Source organism: Protopterus annectens, chromosome 8.part0, assembly GCF_019279795.1.
Source record: "Protopterus annectens isolate FY-2018-M chromosome 8.part0, PAN1.0, whole genome shotgun sequence".
Lineage (NCBI taxonomy): Eukaryota > Metazoa > Chordata > Ceratodontiformes > Protopteridae > Protopterus > Protopterus annectens.
The window spans coordinates 1864468910-1864491049 of record NC_056741.1 but is presented as its reverse complement, the minus strand read 5'-3'; the positions used below and the strand labels follow the sequence as shown (position 1 = coordinate 1864491049).

General features: G+C 38.8%; 1 protein-coding gene across 1 annotated transcript in view; it reads right to left on the bottom strand.

Annotated features, from left to right (window-relative positions):
• Positions 1-22140, bottom strand: part of LOC122809687 (von Willebrand factor A domain-containing protein 5A-like) — a 1458063-nt gene that overhangs the window by 968550 nt on the left and 467373 nt on the right. Inside the window, exon 9 of the mRNA XM_044081363.1 lies at positions 4034-4122. Coding sequence (XP_043937298.1) covers positions 4034-4122 — 89 coding nt within the window. The remainder of the gene's footprint in view (positions 1-4033; positions 4123-22140) is intronic.

Here is a 22140-nt window from a genome sequence, read left to right as displayed (position 1 = left end):
ATAATGAACATTGTGGTTGCCATATCAGAGAAAATCATTCTGTTTCCGTGATGTGGAAAATTCAGACTGAAGCAGAGTCATCAAGCTGCATTGCTTGAAGTGTGAGTTGCTGAAATCTGGACCAAGTAATTAATGTGGCAACCATTTTCTTTGTGTTCCCACAAAGCTGCCATTCTACACTGATCTCATCTAACGATATTCCTTATCAAGCAGCCACGCTTTCTGTAAATAACAGCAACATCAGCAGTCTCATCTTGTTTCTCTACTACGTAGCCCCTCCTAGTGTACTTCATTTCATAATATTCAGAAGCTAAGTAAAGCAGACTCCTTCAATGTACTGTTTTACAGCACCAACTTTATTGCTGCCTCTGCATACTGAACCAATTACAGCAACGTAGGCTTTCTAGAAAAGCATTCACCTAAGTGTATTCATTTATAGACATCACACCAGTGTTAGAATCAGCTTCTAAATTATACCAATCCTTCTATAAGCTAAGTGCACACAAAAAGAAATGTGACTGAAAATTTAGTCTGGACCAAGCTTTGCCACTGAGATTTTGGTGAGCTTGGATATAAATATCAAATGCCTTAAAGAGCTACAACATATGTCAGTCCATTTTCTATACCCACTTTCTCCTATCCATAGTCAAATAGAGCCAAACTCTCTCCTGAAAAAAAATGGACATGAAACAGGAAGCAGTCCTGGACAAACAGCCACTCAATCACAGGTCACATATACATGCACACCCAGGGGCAATCTGAACATTCAACATTCAAAACATAAATACTTCTTGGGAAATAGCCTAAAATCACCCGTAGTAGGACAAGTTTAATGATACTTCACAGAATAGAATTCAATACAAAAAGAATACAAATCTCCACTCAAGTGCTTTCGTCCATGGAAATTCAGGACTTCATCAGAACAATGTGACTAATTTTAATTGATGGGAAGTACTGGTTTTACTATTTAAATAATTTGTAGCTTTTTGTATGTTGTTCTGATGATGTCCTGAATTTCCATGGATGAAAGCGCTTGACTGGATATTTGTATTTTTTTGTATTGAATTCTATTCTGTGAAGTACCATTAAACTTGTCCTACTACAGGTGGTTTGGGGCTATTTCCTAAGAGGTATTTGTGTTTTACAAGTTGTGGTTTACCTCACTGGCACACTGCTTGTTTTTACTTCAACATTCAACATTCACCACTTATGGAAGAACCAGTAAACTTGGGGCATACTGAAGCTCAAAATGATCCACAGTCTATCACAAGAAAGACAGAACTACACAGGTTACAAAAACTTAATTTCTACAGTTGCAACGGAAACCAAGGAGAGGAACACACACCACAAACCAGTTTTAATGTTACAGCATCGTCATCAGGATGAATCTGCTCCTTTACATTTGTGTATCTGATTAAAATTTTAAAACTTGTACCAAAATGACATCATTTCCTGTTCTGTTTATATCTAATTTTTAAATTAGAGTATCTTATACACAAACTATTATAACATGACATGTATTAAACATTTATTATGCATATATTAATGCAAAACCATAAATAACTTCCTGTCAGTAATGTTTATGACATAAATAAAAACATGCAAAAGAATGGCATTAAAAAAACCTCCATCAGCTTGCAAAAAAACAAAAATCTAAATCTTAAAGTGTTCATTAAACTCAGGTCTGAATAAAGCCCTTGGGCTTACAACTCATAATTGCTCTAAGGTAGATGGATATTTATGTTAATCTTTGTAAATGCCCTTTATGTCTTACTTTGTCAATACCATTAAAAGAGAAGTTTGTCCCTTTTCCAGTTCATCCAGCCATGTGACTTTTCAAAAGTGGAGAGAAAGTGGAACTGTGGATAAGATTCCACTAGGACATAAGAAGGGCATGAACACTTGGCATCAAATGGAGGTCTAGTAATACCTCTAGTAGACTGACATCTAATAAAGTATCAACTTTTATGACAAAAGGAGTGACTTGCAGCTGTTACTGTTGTAAAATAAATTTATTTTTCTGAGGAGTAATCACAAACAATCTTGTTACACAATACATAAAAAGCTGTAAAATGTGCCGGCTAATGTACTGCAATACAAAAAAAGCCAAAAATTCAGACTTCATTTAGCAGTTTAAACTTTAAAAAATGGATATTCATTTAAGTGGCATGCAGAAAAAATTAGTATGAGCTTATCTCTGTACGGCACAACAAAAGCTGACCAAAATATGATTCACAGAATCTTTCTTTCTAAATCCTTCCTATGTCTTAACATTGCCTGAGCAGGAGGGAGAACATACCACATGTAAATTCATCCATTTCCAAGTTCATACTAACATGGAATAGGCTATATTTCCCTGCAGACCACTGTCAGTGAACCTAAAGATTTGATGAGTAAGAGTTAATGTGCCCTACCTTGACAACTTTGACTACGGTCAATAGTTATGTTTCCATTCTTGGAGTATCAGTACACTTAAGGTGCTTAATGAACATCTCTGAGATAAAAGAAGAAAAGCAGCAGACAAGCAGGCCAAGGTATCCACAGTTCAAAAAAAAACACTAAATCCACCAAGAAAAGCACTGAAGAAGTTAAGAAAGTTCTTTTTAGCATAGTTAAAATTTAATGTTCGCTATTTGTCCCAAAGACTTCATCAGAAATTATAAAAATACACTTCCAAATCACTTTTAAACCATTCAAAAAACATTTGACCAATCAGATCATCTCAATAATAAATCAATTAAATACATAAAAACATGTAATGACATACTACAAGAAAAAATGTGCATCTCAAAGTGTCCACACAGTTAACACAGTTTGAAACACAAGGGCAATCACCCCCGTATATTCAGTTTAGTAATTTTCCTATTTTTTAAGAAACATTTTATGTTCACCATATCATTCAGACCAGGGGGTAAATAAGAAGCAAGTTTAATCTGCCATTCTGCCTCTCTTTGTTCAACATAATTTCTAAAGTCCCCTCCCCTAAGGGCATGTTTAACAACTTCCACTATAGAAAAAGTAAATTTCTTCCAGTTAGAACATATCAAATAATGTTTAAAACGGGTACTATTATTTCCTAAGAAAGTTTGTTTAATTATGTCTTGTTTCAGAATTTTAAAATCTTTAATTTCCATTACAGATGATTCATAAATTGTAAATTCAGGGAACAATCAATAAAGATACATTTGAAAATATGTACTACTTTGCAATATTTTTTGCTGCTCAATTCTTAGCTATAAAAAATTTGTGTCTATGTAGATGGAGAATGAAGAGGACCATCCCCCATAAAATGTGCTGTTTAGTTGGAGATAACTATTTATTTGTTTGCTTGTTAGGTTGGCTGGTTTTACAGACAATTATCTACTAGCATTACTTTATTCAGGTACTATAGTGAGGAATATTAATTATTTATAATTTTCATAAGATGAAATCTGGCATTGAACCCATGATTTTTAAGTGTAATTTTAAGTGTAATTTCTGATCATTACTATGATTTCATTATGATTTTCTTGTGCTTCTGTATGTATTCAAAATTACATTAAAATACATTCAATTATTGCATTTAAAATATATTTCTTTTATTGTAAATTTTACAGAGTAAATTCTGGGAATTAAAGCCATGACTTTAAAATGCAATTTTTGGTCATTACCATAATATCATTATGATTTTCTAGTGCTTTTACATATATGCAAAATTAAAATAGATTCCAAGCATAGAACAAGCAGAAACTGTGCTGACAGTATAATAAGTAGGAAGTATGAAAAGAAATACAAGGTTTAGTGAATGGCTCATCTGGTCCAGAAAGTCTAATTGGATGAAACTCTCATGCTTTTTCAATACACAAAAGTCTAAATTTAGGGATTTGCCCCAGTATTTTTATGAGAAAACTGATAAATCGGTGTCCCTGAACATGGCCAAATTCTTCTAATTTTCTATCAGCTTTCCTTGCCTCCATAAATGTAATTGAAATATTACAAGTCATCATATAAATAGAAAAGATGCATTAAGAAAAGTTGTAATTGCTATACTTACTGAAATAATGTCTCAAATGTATCGCCAAATCCATAAATATTGAAGAAACATCCATTTCTCAGACTTTTAAGAAGCAAGACTAGTGTTTCCTAAGAAATGAAAGCATAGCGCATTAAAATTGTAATACAGCCCTGAAAACCAACACAGAAATGATCTCACAAATTACTGGAAAGCACAAGCAATATCATAAACTACTCATCACAAACCACATTTTTAAGCATTTATGTGTTTTGAGTTTCATTTAGGTATAAGATGTTACACTGGCTGTCTGGTAATATGTAATATTGGTTCTTGTATATTTGATTAGTTTAGTACCAGCCTAATGTATTGAATGGGAAAGATTTGCCTTGTTTTAATTTTTATATCATATTATATATTTTTATTTTTATGGTTATATTTAATTTATATATTGCTGTTTCTTTGGGTCATATTTATGTGGGTATTTTACATATAATTTGATCTTCTTTATGGCATATAAATGGGAAATGAACTATTTCAATTTCATATTCAGCATTACTGATACTGATGCGCTAAATAAACTGAAAATATGTTTAAAGCACTGTGACCAAAGCATATAAGAATAAATAAAACAAAATAATTACAAAAAAAAATGATGAATTATTTGAGCAAATGTACTCTCAGTAGAACTCAAACATCTAAGAATATAGAAAAATAATTAGCAAAATATATTTTATTTACAGCAAAATGAAATGCAATCAATTCAATATGTGTGTCAGACAAACAGTTATAATCAGGCATAAATCAGATTAAAATGAATTCTTTGTTGGATAAGTAAGCAGAATCCAAGAAGCATTCGTCCACAAACGGCAAACCAAGGCCACTAGATAAAAAATACAGTGTAAATCCAAGAGAATAAAATTCTGTAGACATTTCGTCAGTAAGAGTAACTTCAACAGGATGACACATATCTACTGTTTAAAATTGCTGCATCACCATCCTAAATTCTGAAGCAACAGTTCTTACTGAATGTTGAAAAACACCAATATGTCACCAGGATCAAATGTTTGCCAAGGATTGTAAGCACAACAATAAATACTAATCCCCACAGTCTTAAAATACAGCAGCAGCACTTCAAGAATGAGACACAGCAGTCACAGATGACAACTGGGACTGCGGGATACATTATCACACGAGTCATAATTACTTAAATATCAGTTCCAAAAGCAGAACACTGATGTCAAAATGAGTGAGGGGGACTCAGAGATGTGGCTTAACAACCTTTGTAGTCTTAAAACATTTTAACAATAATGCTGGTAACTACTCAACAAGATTCTCAATATGCTTGCACTAAAATCAAGCTATAAATCTGACTAAAATTATCACATATCTGCCATCTTTATACAAATTAAACAGAAAAAAATATTATTTTTTCTGTCTATGGAGTAGTCATTTGATAAAACAAAAGCTATAGTATCAGGATTTTGTCTTCATTAATTATTGTAGAAATTTTATCAAGGAAGCATGTAAGGGGAATTTAATGACTCTGTGTTAAACATGATTTGTTGAAACAGTTTGTAAATAATGGAAAGATAAATTTGTAGTGGAAGAGTAAATTTTTTAATCAAGATTTGCTAGTGTTGTTACAGAAAATGAGCAAAAAAAAGCTAAATCAGCTTTACCTTGATAGGTATGCAGAGGAAGTAAAATGAAACATTATAAGACTGATGTGGAAATAAAGGAAATGGTATGGTATGAAGGCAAAATGGAAAACAGGCCCCTGGATTCACGAAGCTCAATGCAAGAATAAGTCTATTCTTGCACGGAGTGATTCATGTCCATTTAGGATAGCAGCGCATCTTGCATATGCATGAAGGTGTGCTGCTTTCTAAACCAAACAGACATGAACCAGGAACAAATACGGGGGCATGTGTCAGCAGTGCCTGCAACTGAAACACACCCCCATTGCTCTTCAAGTGTAGTACAGCACTTTCTGACACTTATGAGTGTCAAACTATATAACATTAGAGCCTGGCACTAATATTATATAGTAAACGAGTGTCTGCAGACAATGAAATGTAAATAACTAACATTTCAGTGCCCACGGACACTGAAAAAAAATAAAATAAAAACCACAAACACCTAGAAGGCAGCAGCCTTCAAGTGAACACCCCCAAATGTATGCACTCTTGCCCTACATGCATGGAAGCAGTAGGACAAGAGAAAAGGAATAAAAAAAAAATGTAATAATATATTTTTTTCATGAAATAAGTCTGAAGTTTAAGCACCCCACAGCTTATTTGCATGGTGCACGACTATGCTTAGCCTGGCTGAAATCCTACAAATGATAGACAAGTGCTACTGTGATAGAAAATATCATCAAGTTGCTGTAGCATAGTTGTACTACCATGGTATAACATGTAGAATGTGCTCGGTTTGTATCCCCATTCTGGCAAATTATTTAATAAACTTTTAAGGAATGTGAATGATAGATGTCAATCATATGGCTCACATATAGCACAGTAGGGGCGGGAATATGTAAAACATAAATGTAAAAAATAATTTATAAATTTAATGAAAAAATAGATTTAAGCAATGCTTTGCTAGTGCAAGCATTGCTAACCTGCTTTCAGCTCTGCTTAGCTGGTGTAAACATTGCTATGCGGATTTGTATGGAGCTAAGCATAGTGCAGCATATTAAATCTGGCCAATCCAGAAAAAGTACAGGAAAACTGCCCTATTTAAACTGCACAGACAGGAATACAGCCATAACCATTTGGGATTGCACAAAGCAGGACTAAAATGGCTGGAGTTGGAGAAGGTGTGCGCTTCCAAGTATAACGTTGGGGCATCCAGGAGTCCAGGGTCATGGTTGGGCTCCTAGTTAAAAACCATGATGGCAGGCTGCTGGAGGGCCACTACCAGGGCTCGCAGTACAAAGTGGAGGCCTGGGACCAGCTTGCACGTGATCTCACCAGTGCCACTGGCATACCCCAGGCTGGTGAGCAGGTACGTCATCACCATAATGACCTGACGTGGAAGAGGGGTGCACTCTTGGGCCAGTGGATCCAAAAAGCCCGAGCACAGGATGTTCCACCTGTCTGTAAGTATGCAGTCTTATGTATTTCTAAGTATGGAAAAAGTTCAACTTGTGACTGTGCAGGTGTGATTAATGTGTGATGTCTCCCCATACAGCTGCTGCAGAGAGGTCCCAGAATGTGCAGGCTCATGCTCAGCGACTGGCCAGGCTACGTCAGCAGTATGGTGAGTCCAGAATGCCCCCTACTATTAGCAGTAAGAAATCAAAATTATAGTAATGGTAGTACTGCCTGTATATATAGTTGTGCTGTAAAAGTCAGGAATAAATGCCTGTGTCAGGCTGCCAGTGTTACAATGGAGTATTCCCAGTTGCTGTTTAATACAAATATCAGTAGCAAACAAGGTACAATATGCAGGAGAGGAATATTAGAATATGTATGAGTGTGTCTGAGTGAACCTGCCAAGTAAATGCCAGTGAGGGCTACTGTAACATTTAGAAATGAAAAGCATTCCCCTGTGCAGATCATGCAGGAATAGTAATTGAGGAGTTTTGAGTTGCACACAGATATGTATGTCAAAACTAATAAAGGTGATCCCAAACACTGGTGTGTGTCATCTCACTTGTACCTGATAAACACAAATGTGTATGTCCTGCAGAATGCATTAACTGAGGTGAACTGATTTAGCATTGCTTGTCTGCATACTTTAAAATGGGCATGTCAAATAACTGGAAAAAAGCAATAGTGCATATTCCCATCAGAATTTGTTTTACTTGTTTGTCTGCCAGCACTGTTCTGTATTGACCTTTCAATTTCAGCTGCATGTAGCTGTGAATGTACGGAGAAATGTATAAGGCTAACAGGTGAGGACCTAAAACCTACACTGTGTACTCAGGAATCTAAATTGCAGTATGTAGTTGTAAAACAGTCAAATGTGCAATCCAGCTAATGTGCACATGTTTCATAAACAGTGACACCAATGTCTGTTGTGTATGCATAATTTGTACTGAAAATGGGAAACAAATAATGCAACATGTCATAATAAAAGTAATGTGCACAAAAATATGTACTTGACAGAAATGTCACAAACAACATACAACACCTCCCCCAGTAGCTCAGTCTGATAAGGACTAGGCCTGTAGTGCAATTTTGCACACACAGCATAGTTCGAATCCAGGGACCACCACTAACATCTCAGTCTGGTTCTACAGTTTTAAACTGCAATCTGAAAAGAAAAAAAAATGTACTGCAACACATACATTTTGCATACAGAGCACATAAAGAAATCTCAATAGAAATATATGTATGACGTGTATAACTATGAAAGGTGTACAATTGCTGTGTTGATCAGCCCCAGTCCTACAAATAGATGCAAGTTAAACATCCACACTCTGCAGTCTGGCCCAGACAAGCCCAAGTGTCACACTGTCATGAATAGTTTCCTCAGTTGACAAGAAACCTGCACACAGAGAATGTCACAGTAGATGTATGTGAAAGACACAACACACACTCCAGGGCCTGCACCTAATATGTGAGTCTGAAATATGTGTAGAAACAGCAATGTAATGTGCACACAGTTCATCTGCACAGGCTCATGGGTAAAGAAATTGGTATAGAAACAGGTGTAATGTGTATAACTAAAATAAGGGTACAATTGCTCAGTTGATATCTACAGCTGTTGGTGTGCTGTAGCAGCACTATGGCCCAGGTAGAATGTAAGGGTGGTCAGAATGTAGAGTAGTGAATAATAGTGCACTGACAAACATACTTCATAGCATTTGTCAATTGAACCTGTTCCCTTCCCCCCACCACTCAACTAATCCAACCATCACACTGAAACCAACATTGGTATGTTCCTAAATAAACCTCTACTGTTGGGACAGTTGTTCCAGTTGGTTTAGCATTGTTTAAACTGTGTGCATACTAATATTCCCTGTTGAATAATCATCTTATTGCCTGCCTGACATACCACTAACTGGCATGCTGTTGCAACCCTGAATGCCATTCCATATTTGCATGGGTTCTGCTTGCTATGGCACTTTTATAATTGTACTGTTTTGGGTAAATGGGAATATCCATGCATGCTATTTTGACTAATGTTGTAATGTGTTGTGCATGACTAACCAATATTCATTGTTAATTTCCACACCATAGCACATATGGGAAGGCAGATCCCAGCAGATCCACCTCTCCCACCCCACATGGCCGAGGCACCGGGTCCCAACATGTCTGGGACCCAACCCAGACCTCCCTCATCTGCTGGTCCTGCACCACCCTAGGGTGGAACCGCTGTAGGGGATGGCGCTCGCCTCCCCCCACAAGTGGGCATGGTGAGGACATTGTCACATGAGATGAGGTCTGTGGCATGGTGCGTAGTGTCCTCCAGACAGAGCTGGATGAACACCTGTGCCAGGTGGAAGGCAGGCTGTTGCAGCTAGAGGGGCAGGAGGCCCCTACAGCCCAGCCCCCAGCACACCCACCTTCGAGGCTGTGAAGGAGTATTGGTGACTGCCATCGGGTGAGGACATCAGTGCCACTACCACCATCTGGGGGGCTCATGAGCCTCAGATTCCCAACCACCCTCCCCGTCAAGGTGTTTACCCCCATGTGTCATACAACACCCCTGTCTACTGTCTTGTCTGTCTGTAAATGCAACTACTCTTACCAAACCTCCCTCACCACACTTACCAAGAATCCTTCTTTAACATCCCACTCTCACCTTAAAAAGGGCATCTGTCCCACAAAAAAAAGCATGTCCCATACATAACTCTGCATTTCACCCAGAGACATGTACCCAGCACACAATCTAACCCTACCAATCATCCGTGTTGTATGATGCCCACACACCACCCTGTAGTGTGTGAGGCTCCAAATTCTAAATTGCCCACATTGAAAGCAGCTGTTGCTGCCAAAGAAATGCAGAGCTATGGTCCTTTCATACCCCTGTCCTGCACATCCCTACTTGTTTCTCCACTTGTTTGTCCCCCTGCTTGCCCCAATTTCACCACTTTCCTATCTCCCTTTTTTCTTTTCTTTATTTGAAATTAGCACAGGTTTAAGCTGTGTAAATGGCCATAAGTGGGTGTAAGCAAAGCTAAGCCCACGTAAGCATTGCTTAGCTCCACGCAAACCCATGCAAACCCACTTACGTCTGCTTTAAAGTGCCTTAATCACTCTTTCAAGAGCCCTTGTTCTGCCCAGCAACAAAATAAGCAGCCCTTGCAAGTCTCAAACCCAGGACCTTGCACACTCTAGCCAAAGGGATTTACTACTATGCCATGTCAGATGTAAATAAGTCTGATGTTTTCTCAAACATATCATCCTGCATAGTCATTCAACAGTAGGGGAAATGTATTTATATATGTAGATGTGTGTATGTATGTGTGTGTGTGTGTATATATATATATATATATATATATATATATATATATATATATACACACACACACACACACATATATATATATATATATATATGTATACATCTATAGATATAGATATATATGTCTGCATATATATGTCTATATGTCTATATATATATATATATATATATATATATATATATATATATATACATATATATATATATATATATATTTATTTATACATGTGTGTGTGTGTCTGTATATATATATATATATATATATATATATATATATATATATATATATATATATATACACAGATATATAAAAGAACACATCAAATAAATATATGACCAAAGGCACCATTAATGGGGATGAGGGGCCAAAATTAAGTACCTCTTGTAATTATTGATATCATACCCTCCTCCTCAGCTGAACAGATCTGCTTTGCAACACAATAACCAACACTTGCAAGTCTCATACCCAGTACCCTACGCAACATAGCCACAACAAGTTAACAGTCATCCATCTCAGCTGTACAATGTCAGTATGATATCAATAACATATCATGCAGAACAATATGTCTACCATAGGGAATGTATAATGTGAAAGCAGTAAACATTCAAATGATACATATATACACACACACATATATAAATTTATACACATATATATATATATATATACACACACATATATATATATATATATATATATACATATATATATATACATATATAAATACATACATATATATATATATATATATATATATATATACCCGTGGTAGTGGTGCTGCGGTAGCATTGTGGCCTCACAGCAAGACGTTGTCCCATTCGATTCTCAGCTAGAGCGTCTTCTGTGTCGAGGCATGCATGAATGGGTGTGCCTTCGTTGAAGGTTGTGTGTCAGGGCTGGTAACTCGGCACATAAAAATCCACTACCAAACATTAGCGGACCAGAGTTCCGCTGTGGTGACCCCTAACTGGGATAAGCCGAAAGACACAACAACAACACATATACATACATATATATGTATATACACATACATGCACATATACATATATTACTACGTATAGATATGTATAAGAAGATACATATTTAGAGGGTGCATGGCATATTGAACAGCCAGTATTCCTACAATTGCCACCTTTTAAATGGCCAGAGTTTGATGCTTTCATACAAAAGACAATTATTGCATGAAACATATACCCACAGAGATGTCAAAGGATATGACACCACACACAGGTTTGCACACATTGAAATGTTTATTTGTGTACTATTTCAGTTATTTATGCCATTTCATAGAGCAGTTAGGTGTTTGAAATACATAATAACTGAGTAAAGCAACTCTCATGCAAACATATGTTGCTGCCAAGGCCTTCAAGTAGTACAACAGTAAAGAAACACTGGCCTAGAAGATAAGAATCAATCAACACTAATTAATTACAGATGTAGTTCATCAGCCTCCAATTAGACTCTGTACTTAACCCCTGGGGAAAAGAATTAAGTTTTCACAATGAAAATGTATCTGTTACATAACAATGCTTAACTTAAAATATCACTATCCCACTGACAAACAGAACTGTCTCTAATGCTTCGTGGTGGCATTTCAAGTAATGTTATATATGTAGATTTATGTATACATGTACATACACATATATATTATATACGTATTGCTATACATCCGTATATTGAGTTATAAATATGGACATATATAGATCTGTATATATATATATATATATATATATATATATATATATATATATATACATATATATATGTGTGTGTGTGTGTGTGTGTGTGTGTATATTTATATGTGTATATATCTATATAGATATATATACATATGTGTATCTTATATATATATATATATATATATATATACACATATATATATATATATATATATATATATATATATATGTGTGTGTGTGTGTGTGTGTGTGTATGTACATATATTTATATGTATATATATCTATATAGATATATATACATATGTGTATATATATATATATATATATATATATATATATATACATATATTTATATATATATATATATATATATATATATATACACACACACATATATATATATATATATATATAGTTTCCATTCACAAGATCGAATGAATGGAAGCTCGAAATGCATAAGCTTGAGACCAGAATCTCGAACTTCCATTCACTCAAAATTGTGAATGGGAAGTTTAGGGTTAGAAAAAAAAGAGTTCAGTTACCTTTTTGCAGGGGGCTAGGTCCCCCTGCACCCTTGCAGCTGTTATCTAAGAGCTGCCTGACCACACTATAGAGGAGGACTGGGAAATCTTCCGTTTTGTGCTTATGCATATAGTGGGAACGGGAGATTTCCCTTTCCTTCGCTGTAGTGTGATCTCGGAGTAGGAATATTTAAGTGGGGGGTGGGGGGGGCAGGGGGCGAAGTCTCCCTGCAAAAACATTAGAAAGGTGTTTTTTTTTTTATTTCCCCTTCACATTTTCTAGTTTCTGTAAATTCAAGATTCTGGCTTCAGGGTAATGAATTTTGAGTTTATAAGAATTCGATCTTGTGAAAGGGAACCATATATATATATATATATATATATATATATATATATATATATATATATATATATATATATATATATATATATATATACACACACATACACATATATATATGTATAGCATATGTCCATAACATGTAGTGAAGTCATACCTCAGCACCAATAGTCACAACCTCTTAGTGCAAGGGGATGTCATGTAAGTATTGCAGGTATACATGTAGACTTTTGCTAATGTAACAGGGGTTGTCTTAACAGAAATTTGTGGGAAATCACATCTGATATTGACATGTATGCCATCAGTTACTGAAAGACATCATAAGATCATCATAGTACAGTACCACACAAATTACAGCAATGATCTTGTGGAATACAGCAGAGATATGACCAATAAATGTGGACAATCTGACACACTCTGGTCAGTCCAGAAATATACACAGCACCCCTTACTGCAAGACGTGTGGACCAAGCCTGACAAAGTGGATGTTTCCAGCCATGGAAATGGGAATATCACGAAAATACTGGAACAGATAAGCTGACACAGTTTATGCATTCACAGACTCCTGTCTGTCCTGACACATAATAACCTGAGGAGCAGAGGTCACAACCCCAAATACTACCCACTAGTTTGTGACATACATCTGTACAGTATCCCACTGCTTTGTCAGAAATACACAACAGTTATGGTGGTCCGGCAACAGTACATCTGACAAATATCTGGACATAACATCACAATGGGTAAATACATTGAGTTCTAGGCATGTCACAAAGCACTGTGCAAACTACAGGCAGACTGCCACAACACTGGCCTACACTTCTTATGGGGGAATACACATGTACCTGCAATTATAGCAGGCTCTACAGGCATGTAACAGCATGGAGTAACAGACACCTGTGTGAAAGTGCATACCCACAACCAATCTGAATACAGCCACAGTCACATATGGTAAGCATATTTAATATTACAGTATCTGGACTGTGTGAACAACACCATCCTCATATGTGCCACTCACATGCTAACCCTACGTATACTTGGCCAATACACAGTGTATTCCGATGCCTGAGTGTGGTATGGGACATGTGTCGTTCTGGCCCTACAAACATGTACACAGATAGGGTACCATACACTGCAGCTGCATTCAACATCACATAGAACAGGACCAAGAACAATGACATCTACCACAGTCTGTACACAGGCCAAGGTACATATTCACATTACACACTCTGTCGACAATCACCATAGGTACACAGACCTCCCTACTGTACACACTACAACAGAATGTCCAGCTTTTGTCCTCAAATATAAGGCCTACTATACATAACATGTCTAGCAGTCTGATATCTTACTGACTTATCAGGTATGATGTCAGTAAATAATGATGTACTGAACATATGCACATCTTACTGCATGACATGTGTACAAAGATTGACAGAGTTGTGGCTTGAGGCACTAACACAGGGCCAATATTGACATGTTGCTGTAATAAACCCATACATTTACTGGTGTAACAGGATTTGTTGTGACACATGTCTACTGAGGGATATGAAGTCAGTAACTCACATGGCTGTCATCATGCACTGACTGCAGTCCTCAGAGTATGCTACTGCATTTCTAAAGATAGGAAATGTGTGAGTAACACAACACATGTAAGACTCCAAACACTGGCCAGTCTGCAGATAGCCCTACAGGTGAGAGTTTCCCCAACCACATAACACTGTCATGACAGATATTAAATCATGTAGAACAGCCATATCCACACAAACCCTGTTAAACCAACATTACTTTAAATGTAGAAGAGCAATACTTACATTCTGTCCCCATGTCTGGAACATCCCCCTCCTGTTTGTTGGCCTATCTCCACAGTGAATGTTGTAAGAGATAGATCCAACTACTCTCTGTGATGCTGTTTGTCAAACACCCACATGAAGTCCCACTCATAGTGAATGAAAAGGGCCAACACCCACATTAAGTGCTTAGTTATAGGAGTGGGTTTCCATGTAATTGGTTATAGGAATGATACCACAGCTGTTTCACATGCAATCAGCTAGTGAGGGACTGCAATTCATGCACATGCCATCAGCTGATCATGGGCATCACTTACAAAACACAATCTGCAGCCTAAGCAAAGCAGGTGTACTTTTCCACATCAATCAGAGATGGAGTAAGAGAGAAACAGGCAGAGACAAAGTAAGACTGGAAGGGAGTAGGAGAGTAAGAGCTAAGCATATTTGTGTACGATCAATGGGTGGAGAGTGGTATCTAGGCATTACGACGGTTGCCTATATTGTGTACTAATCCATACTGTCACATGGCAATTGCACATGGCTGTGCACATTTATGGGTGAGGACTGTCGACTAGAATCTCTACAATGTTTGGAAAATGTTGGCCTTGTAATGTTGACAATGGGACATGTAGCTCCTCAATATGATGATGTGGCAAAACCCACACTGCAATGGACCCTGTCATTACACAATCACCCCAAAGGACACTGATAATATACACACTTACCAGTACTGGATTTCAAACCCTTACATAACTATGTATTGCTATTACACTGTTATGCAGTTATTGCACACAGCACAGAGCATACATGTTGAAAAGCTCTCCAAAGGTATCTTTGAATGGTCTATATTATATGTTCAAAGTCTGAAAACTTCAAATCTCATATGATCGACTCCACGTGAGCAAAGTTTTCACATATCGAATATAAAATATAAACAAACTAAAAATTAAAAAACCTACCTGAATGCTCTATGCAGGGAGGAAAGCCCCCTGCACCCCCCACATGCCCCGCTACTTAAATATACCAACTCCGAGATCTTACTACACTGAAGTGAAGGGAAATATTCCCTACTGTGATCTGCGTTGAAACATTCGATGTTTGAAAATTTCACTCATATGATGTCGATCATATGAAATCTGAAGTTTTCAAACTTTGAACTTACAATATAGACCCATCTTTGAAGGTGAGTGACATCAGCAACAGTGATAAAGGAGGGATAAGGGAAGTATAGCACATGTGGCTGTCCACAAAAGCAGATATCAAGGAAGACACAACCATACTCTTTCCTGGACTCACACACATTACTACAGTTGGCAGGATCAGGATTAGAACTCCTGACTAACTAGTTTGCTACACTACAGTATTATGCAGGTATCACATGTGCCACAGAGCTTATCAGGCTAGTATATGGCCAAAGGGTTATTTTAAAGTGACTGACATCAGAAGGCATGCTACAGTATGGCAGTTGGAGGTGTAGTAAGTGTGAATGGCTTCAAAATCATTAATCTCCACACAGACACACACACTTGCCAGTACTGACATGCATATGTGCATTGCTTCACAGGTGTGTAGCAGTTGACTGTGCCAGAAGGCTGTACAAGGCTAGGCAAAGGACATACCTTGGCATCCAACCACATGACAATGGTCACCAGTGTGGCTCAGAGGTGTAGTACCTGGACTGGCCTACACAGGTAGGTATTGTATTCACCATCCACTTATCTGGGTTACTATTGTGGGTGGCCAGTGCTGTGCAATGCTTGCCATGTATGTGATGTATATTCCATAACATGGACAGTGTCTGGGTTGTGCACATGTCCCACATGTGTGTTTTGTGACATGTGGAAGTGTACCTGGGGTCTCTGGGGCATGGTGTGTAGGCAGACTGTTATCATCTGATGTGGCATTCCTGACCTCATGTGGTGAGAACTGGCTATGGAACTGAGGTCGTGCCTGCACCTACATTGACAACATGCTACAGGTATTCAGTGGAGTTAGTGGCATCTGTCCATACAGGGCATGTGTATAAGGCATGGAATTCCCATTGTGGGTTACATTTGCAGACTCTACAATTGTTGCAGGCGTCCAGTGGGGAACATAGCAAAGGACCACTGTAAGTAATTATTTGCTATTGTAGGGATGGAACGGGGTGCCATGTCCTTTTACTTGCTGGATAACACACAGTTAGGAGATGTTACACATCACAGTACATTCTGATGTCAGTTGCAGTGTTTTGGTGAACAGGCATGTAGTCCATTGCAATCACATGTGGTTACTATCTGTGGGCAATATGCAGGGAACTACCAATATAGTGGTTGTTGCCTAGCCAAGTGTGTTTGCGTATGAGACATGGGTGGAGAATGTTCTCTGGATAATACAAGGGTTGCCTATATTGTTCACCAATCCATAATGTCACATGTAGGGCTATGGAATGTCTACACCAGCCTCTCTGTTTGACATCTGTTGTCTTTGTAAGGTGGACATTGTGACATATAGTAAGTCCTCAATATAAGAATTTAGCAAAACCTGCCCAGAATGAATCATGTGATTACACAATCACAGCAACCTCCACACAGGATACTGATGACAAACACACACTTGCCAGTACTGAGATTCAACCCCCTACCTAGCTATGGTATTGCTACTACAGTGCACCACATTTATAGCACATGCCACAGAGCATATTGGATGGATGTTGTCCCAAGGTAATTCTAAGGTGAGGAACATCACCAGCTCTTGTAAATACTGGCATTGGGTGATGTAGTGGGTGAGAGATCCAAACAATAATTTCACCCTAATCACACGTTGACATTTGCCAGGGGTGAGGTTCAAACCTCTATCTAACAACCTTTACGGACCACTATATTACACATTTACCACATGCGCCACTAACATGACATGGCACAGATTTTTGCAACAGATACTTGTAAGATGGGTGATATCTGCAGGACTGCTAACGTCAGGCTCAGAGATGTCTTACTGGCTGTAAATAGGGACAAAAACTTTGAGATACACAAACAAACACTTGCCACAGATAGGATTCAAACCAATAGCTGTGTAGTTACTGCTACTACATTGTTCCGCATTTATGGTAGGCACCACAGAGATTATATGGCATGCACCACAGAGATTATATGGCTAGCTCTTCTCAACATCAGCAGCCTTGCTAAAGTAGGGCAATGGGAGGTGTGGTGACTGTGAATGGCCTCAAAAGCATTGATCCCTACACACACAAGCAGAGTTTCACAGTTGCCATGTCAGTGATTGGAACTCCTACCTAACTAGTACATCACACAACAGCATTATGCAGTTATTCCACACGTCACAGAACTTATAGGGATGATACTTCTCCAAAGGGGTATTTCAAGGTGACTGCCATCAACAGGCTAGCTAAACTAGGGCAATGGTGAGTGCAGTGTGTGTGAATGGGCCATAAACCATTCCTCTGGAAACACACAGACAACACTCAGTCACACACAACTTTACATTTTACAGGACTGTGTATACAACTGCTAAATGAATAATGACTTGTACTATCATGTTACACAGTTATCACAAGCACCACAAACACTATAGTGCTGAGGGCTACCAGAAGCAAATCTCTACAGTGATAGACATTGGCACATCATGTGATATTGGCCAATTGGATGTGTGCCGGGTGGAACAGGCCTCATGATGGGAAGCTGTTTGTCACTGTCTGTATTTCTCTTCCCCACATCTATGTTTGTGTATGTTTGACCTAGTATAGTGTGATGTCCTTGGATATATGTGTGTGTATTCCTATCTGATGTGTGTGCAAAGCATGACTGGTGTGCAATGTGGTGTGTGTGCACAGACATCTGCGACTGACAGATATGTATAGTCCACTGTTGTTGCCAGACATGGGCTTCATTTCTGTAAGTGTGGGAGCATGCCCAGTATGGCACTTCTTTATTTTGTTGTCTGACATAGGCTTCATTTCTCTAAGTGTGGGTGCATGCCTAGTATGACCTTCTGTATTGAATGTGTGAATCCATTCTAGGTAGGTTGTACTCCAGTGCAGCCATTTGTGTTCTACACCTACAGCTAGCAACCTGTTTCTGCAGGATATCTGTAGATAGGCTGACAATATGGGATCACAATGGGCAAAGGATAGTGGGATACTGTGCTGCTTTGGCTACATGGTTTTGGTGTTAGCAGAGATATTCTGAAATATGTACTGTTTTAAACTGTGATGTATTATGTTGTCAACTACTGACAGATATATGTATTTGCTTGCAGTCATTTCCTAGGGAATACAAGATGAATGAAGCTGTGTCCAGTATTGTGGTCTGCAGCCTACATATTCTTGCACGATCATGCCATTCTGGAGGGGAGCTGCAGAAACTTGCTGATGGGTCTGTGAAAATGGTCCAGCACCTTGGTACTGTGATGGCTGAGGATCCCATGTTTCTACATCTATCGACGTGACAGAATGGTCATATCCTGCTGTAGCCATACCTCTCAGCTGTACAGATTCACACAGGTTACCCAGAGGCAGGGCTCATATATCTGGTCATTACCCCTTCACATTGTGGTTTACGAGCAGGTTTGTAGCCACCCACTCCTGTCTTTGCAGGCAGGGATAGTATGGGTACACATCACAGTTTCAGACTTCACACACTCCATGGCGTCCATGCTTCTGCCCCCCCCCTCTGTTATTCTATCCTCTTCCGAACATTATGCAAGTGATATCTGATAACCATCCCTATAGTTATCACTTCATCCCAGCAGTACTTAGAGGTTGGTCCACAGTTCACGTAGTAGGACATGGTGGACATGCTACTGGGTTTTGTCAATATGGCCTTGCATTTGTGTTCTGTGGACTGTGTTATGTCATTATTTGGGACTCCATGAGATAACATATACTGGCAGTACAGGTGATAAACAGGCCTTTGACAGAGGACTATAGGGCATTGGTAGTGTGCTCAGGCAGTGAGATGGTAGTTCAGAAGGGTAAGAAGTCTGAAACTGAAATGTAGGTCAATAAAACCTAAAATCTGTACTACACTGATATGCCTCTAGTCTGCATGATAGGTCAGAATACAGAATGAAATGGAAGTCAACAGAGTATCTGAAATACCAGTACTGTCATAGCAAATGTTTACAGTTGTCAGATGTGCCCCCCCCCCGCAATCCTATGTAAAAATATAGTAACATGTACATGTGGGTATAATAACAGTGGAGCACAGATTACCTGAGCTGGCCAAATTAGCAGGATATATTGTTGCATGTGTACAATATGCAGGGCTCTGTGTGGTAGGTTGTTGTGTGTTGTATATTGTGTGAAAGTGGTCAGCATGTAGGCATGAAGGGTTGTGTCCCGGTGGCTAGTACGGTTGATGATAGGGCCAAGTTCTAACAACTGTAGTGCCAAACACAATGCATCCCAGCAAGAACAATCCAGCAGTAATCCATACTAATTGTTTGGATGTAATATCTGTCACCATCTGAAAGATGGACATGGCATGAATGTGGGCCCAGACATACACACAGTACACAGGTGGAAGTACCCTAGACAGAGAGTGTATAAAATGTTACTGTCAAATGGACACACCTTTGGAATTGTACATACAGGTTAGCAGCACATTAGTTGTCTGTGTATTATGGAATACTGATGTAGTCTGGTCAAACACTGGCAGACCACAAAAGGCACAGTTATGAAGTACTGAGAAACCGCTGATGTCCCTACACAAGCCAGCATAAGGGGAATGCCCCACGTATATCTGTGAGCCAGCTGCAAGTAGCTTCCATAGCACATATGCACTCATCTCACCCCACCATTAGCCACAGGTACCTCACAGGTCATATTCCTGCTGTTGGGAATGAGTACAATATGACCCCCGCTTCTGTATGGGAATACCCACAGAATGCAGCATGCTGAAGAGGTGTCACATGCAGGTGTGTCCTTAGCTGTAAGCAGCACCCTGCCAGCATCCACACCAAAGGATTAATAAGGATAGAAACTATTGCCATTAACACCTTGCACACCTACCCTGTCACCTCAAGGGGAATCCAGTGGCTTGCGGCCTGGGACTGTAGAATTGACAGAATGCACTGTCCTGCTACAGATGGCCTGCATCAGTACCAAATGCCATACAGTCCTCCATCAAAGGCCTGTGGCTCACCTGTACTGTCAATGTATGTTATCTCATGGAGTCCCGAATAACGACATAACACAGTCCACAGAACACAAATGCAAGGCCATGTCGAAAAATCCCAGTAGCATGTTCACCATGTCCTACTGCATGAACTGTGGACCAACCTCTAAGTACTGCTGGGATGAAGTGATAACTATAAGGATACTTATCAAATATCACTTGCATAATGTTAGGAAGAGGATAGAATAACACAGGGGAGGGGGGGGTAGAAGCATGGACATGGAGTATGTGAAGTCTGAAACTCTGATGTGTGCCCATGCTATCCCTGTCTGCATACCCAGGAATGGGTGGCTACAAACCTGCTCGTAAACCACAATGTGAAGGGGAAATGACCAGATACATAAGCCCTGCCTCTGGGTAACCTGTACATATGTTTGAATATCTCTAACACCAAAACCATGTAGCAGAAGCAGCACGGACAAAATTAGTTACACTATCCCACTATTCTTTGCCCATTGTGACTCCATATCTACAGATATCCTGCAGAAACAGGTTGCTAGCTGTAGGTGTACATCATAAATCCCTGCTCTGGAGTACAATCTACCTGGAACGGATTCACACATTCAATATAGAAGGTCATTCTGGGCATGCTCCCACACTTAATAGAAATGAAGCCCATGTCTGACAACAACAGTGGACTATACATATCTGTCAGTCGCAGATGTCTGTGCACACCCACCACATTGCACACCAGTCATGCTTTGCATACACATTGGATAGGAATACACACATATATCCATGGAAAACACACTATAATAGGTCAAACATACACAGAGATGTGGGGAAGAGAGACACAGACACTGACAAAAAGCTTCCCATCATGAGGCTTGTTCCACCCACCACACATCCAACTGGTCAATATCACATGATGTGCCAATGTCTATCACTGTAGAGATTTGTTTCTGGTAGCCCTCAGCACTATAGTGCCTGTGGTGCTTGTGATAACTGTGTAACATGACAGTATAAGTCATTATTCATCTAGCAGTCATATACACAGTCCTGTCAAATGTAAAGTTGTGTGTGACTGAGTGTTGTGTGTGTGTTTCCAGAGGAATGGATTATGGCCCATTCACACACACTGCACTCCCCATTGCCCTAGTTTAGCCAGCCTGTTGATGTCAGTCACCTTGAAATACCCCTTTGGACAAGCATTATTTCTATAAGCTCTGTGGCATTTGCAATAACTGTGTAAGGCTATAGTATGATGTATTAGTTAGGTAGGATT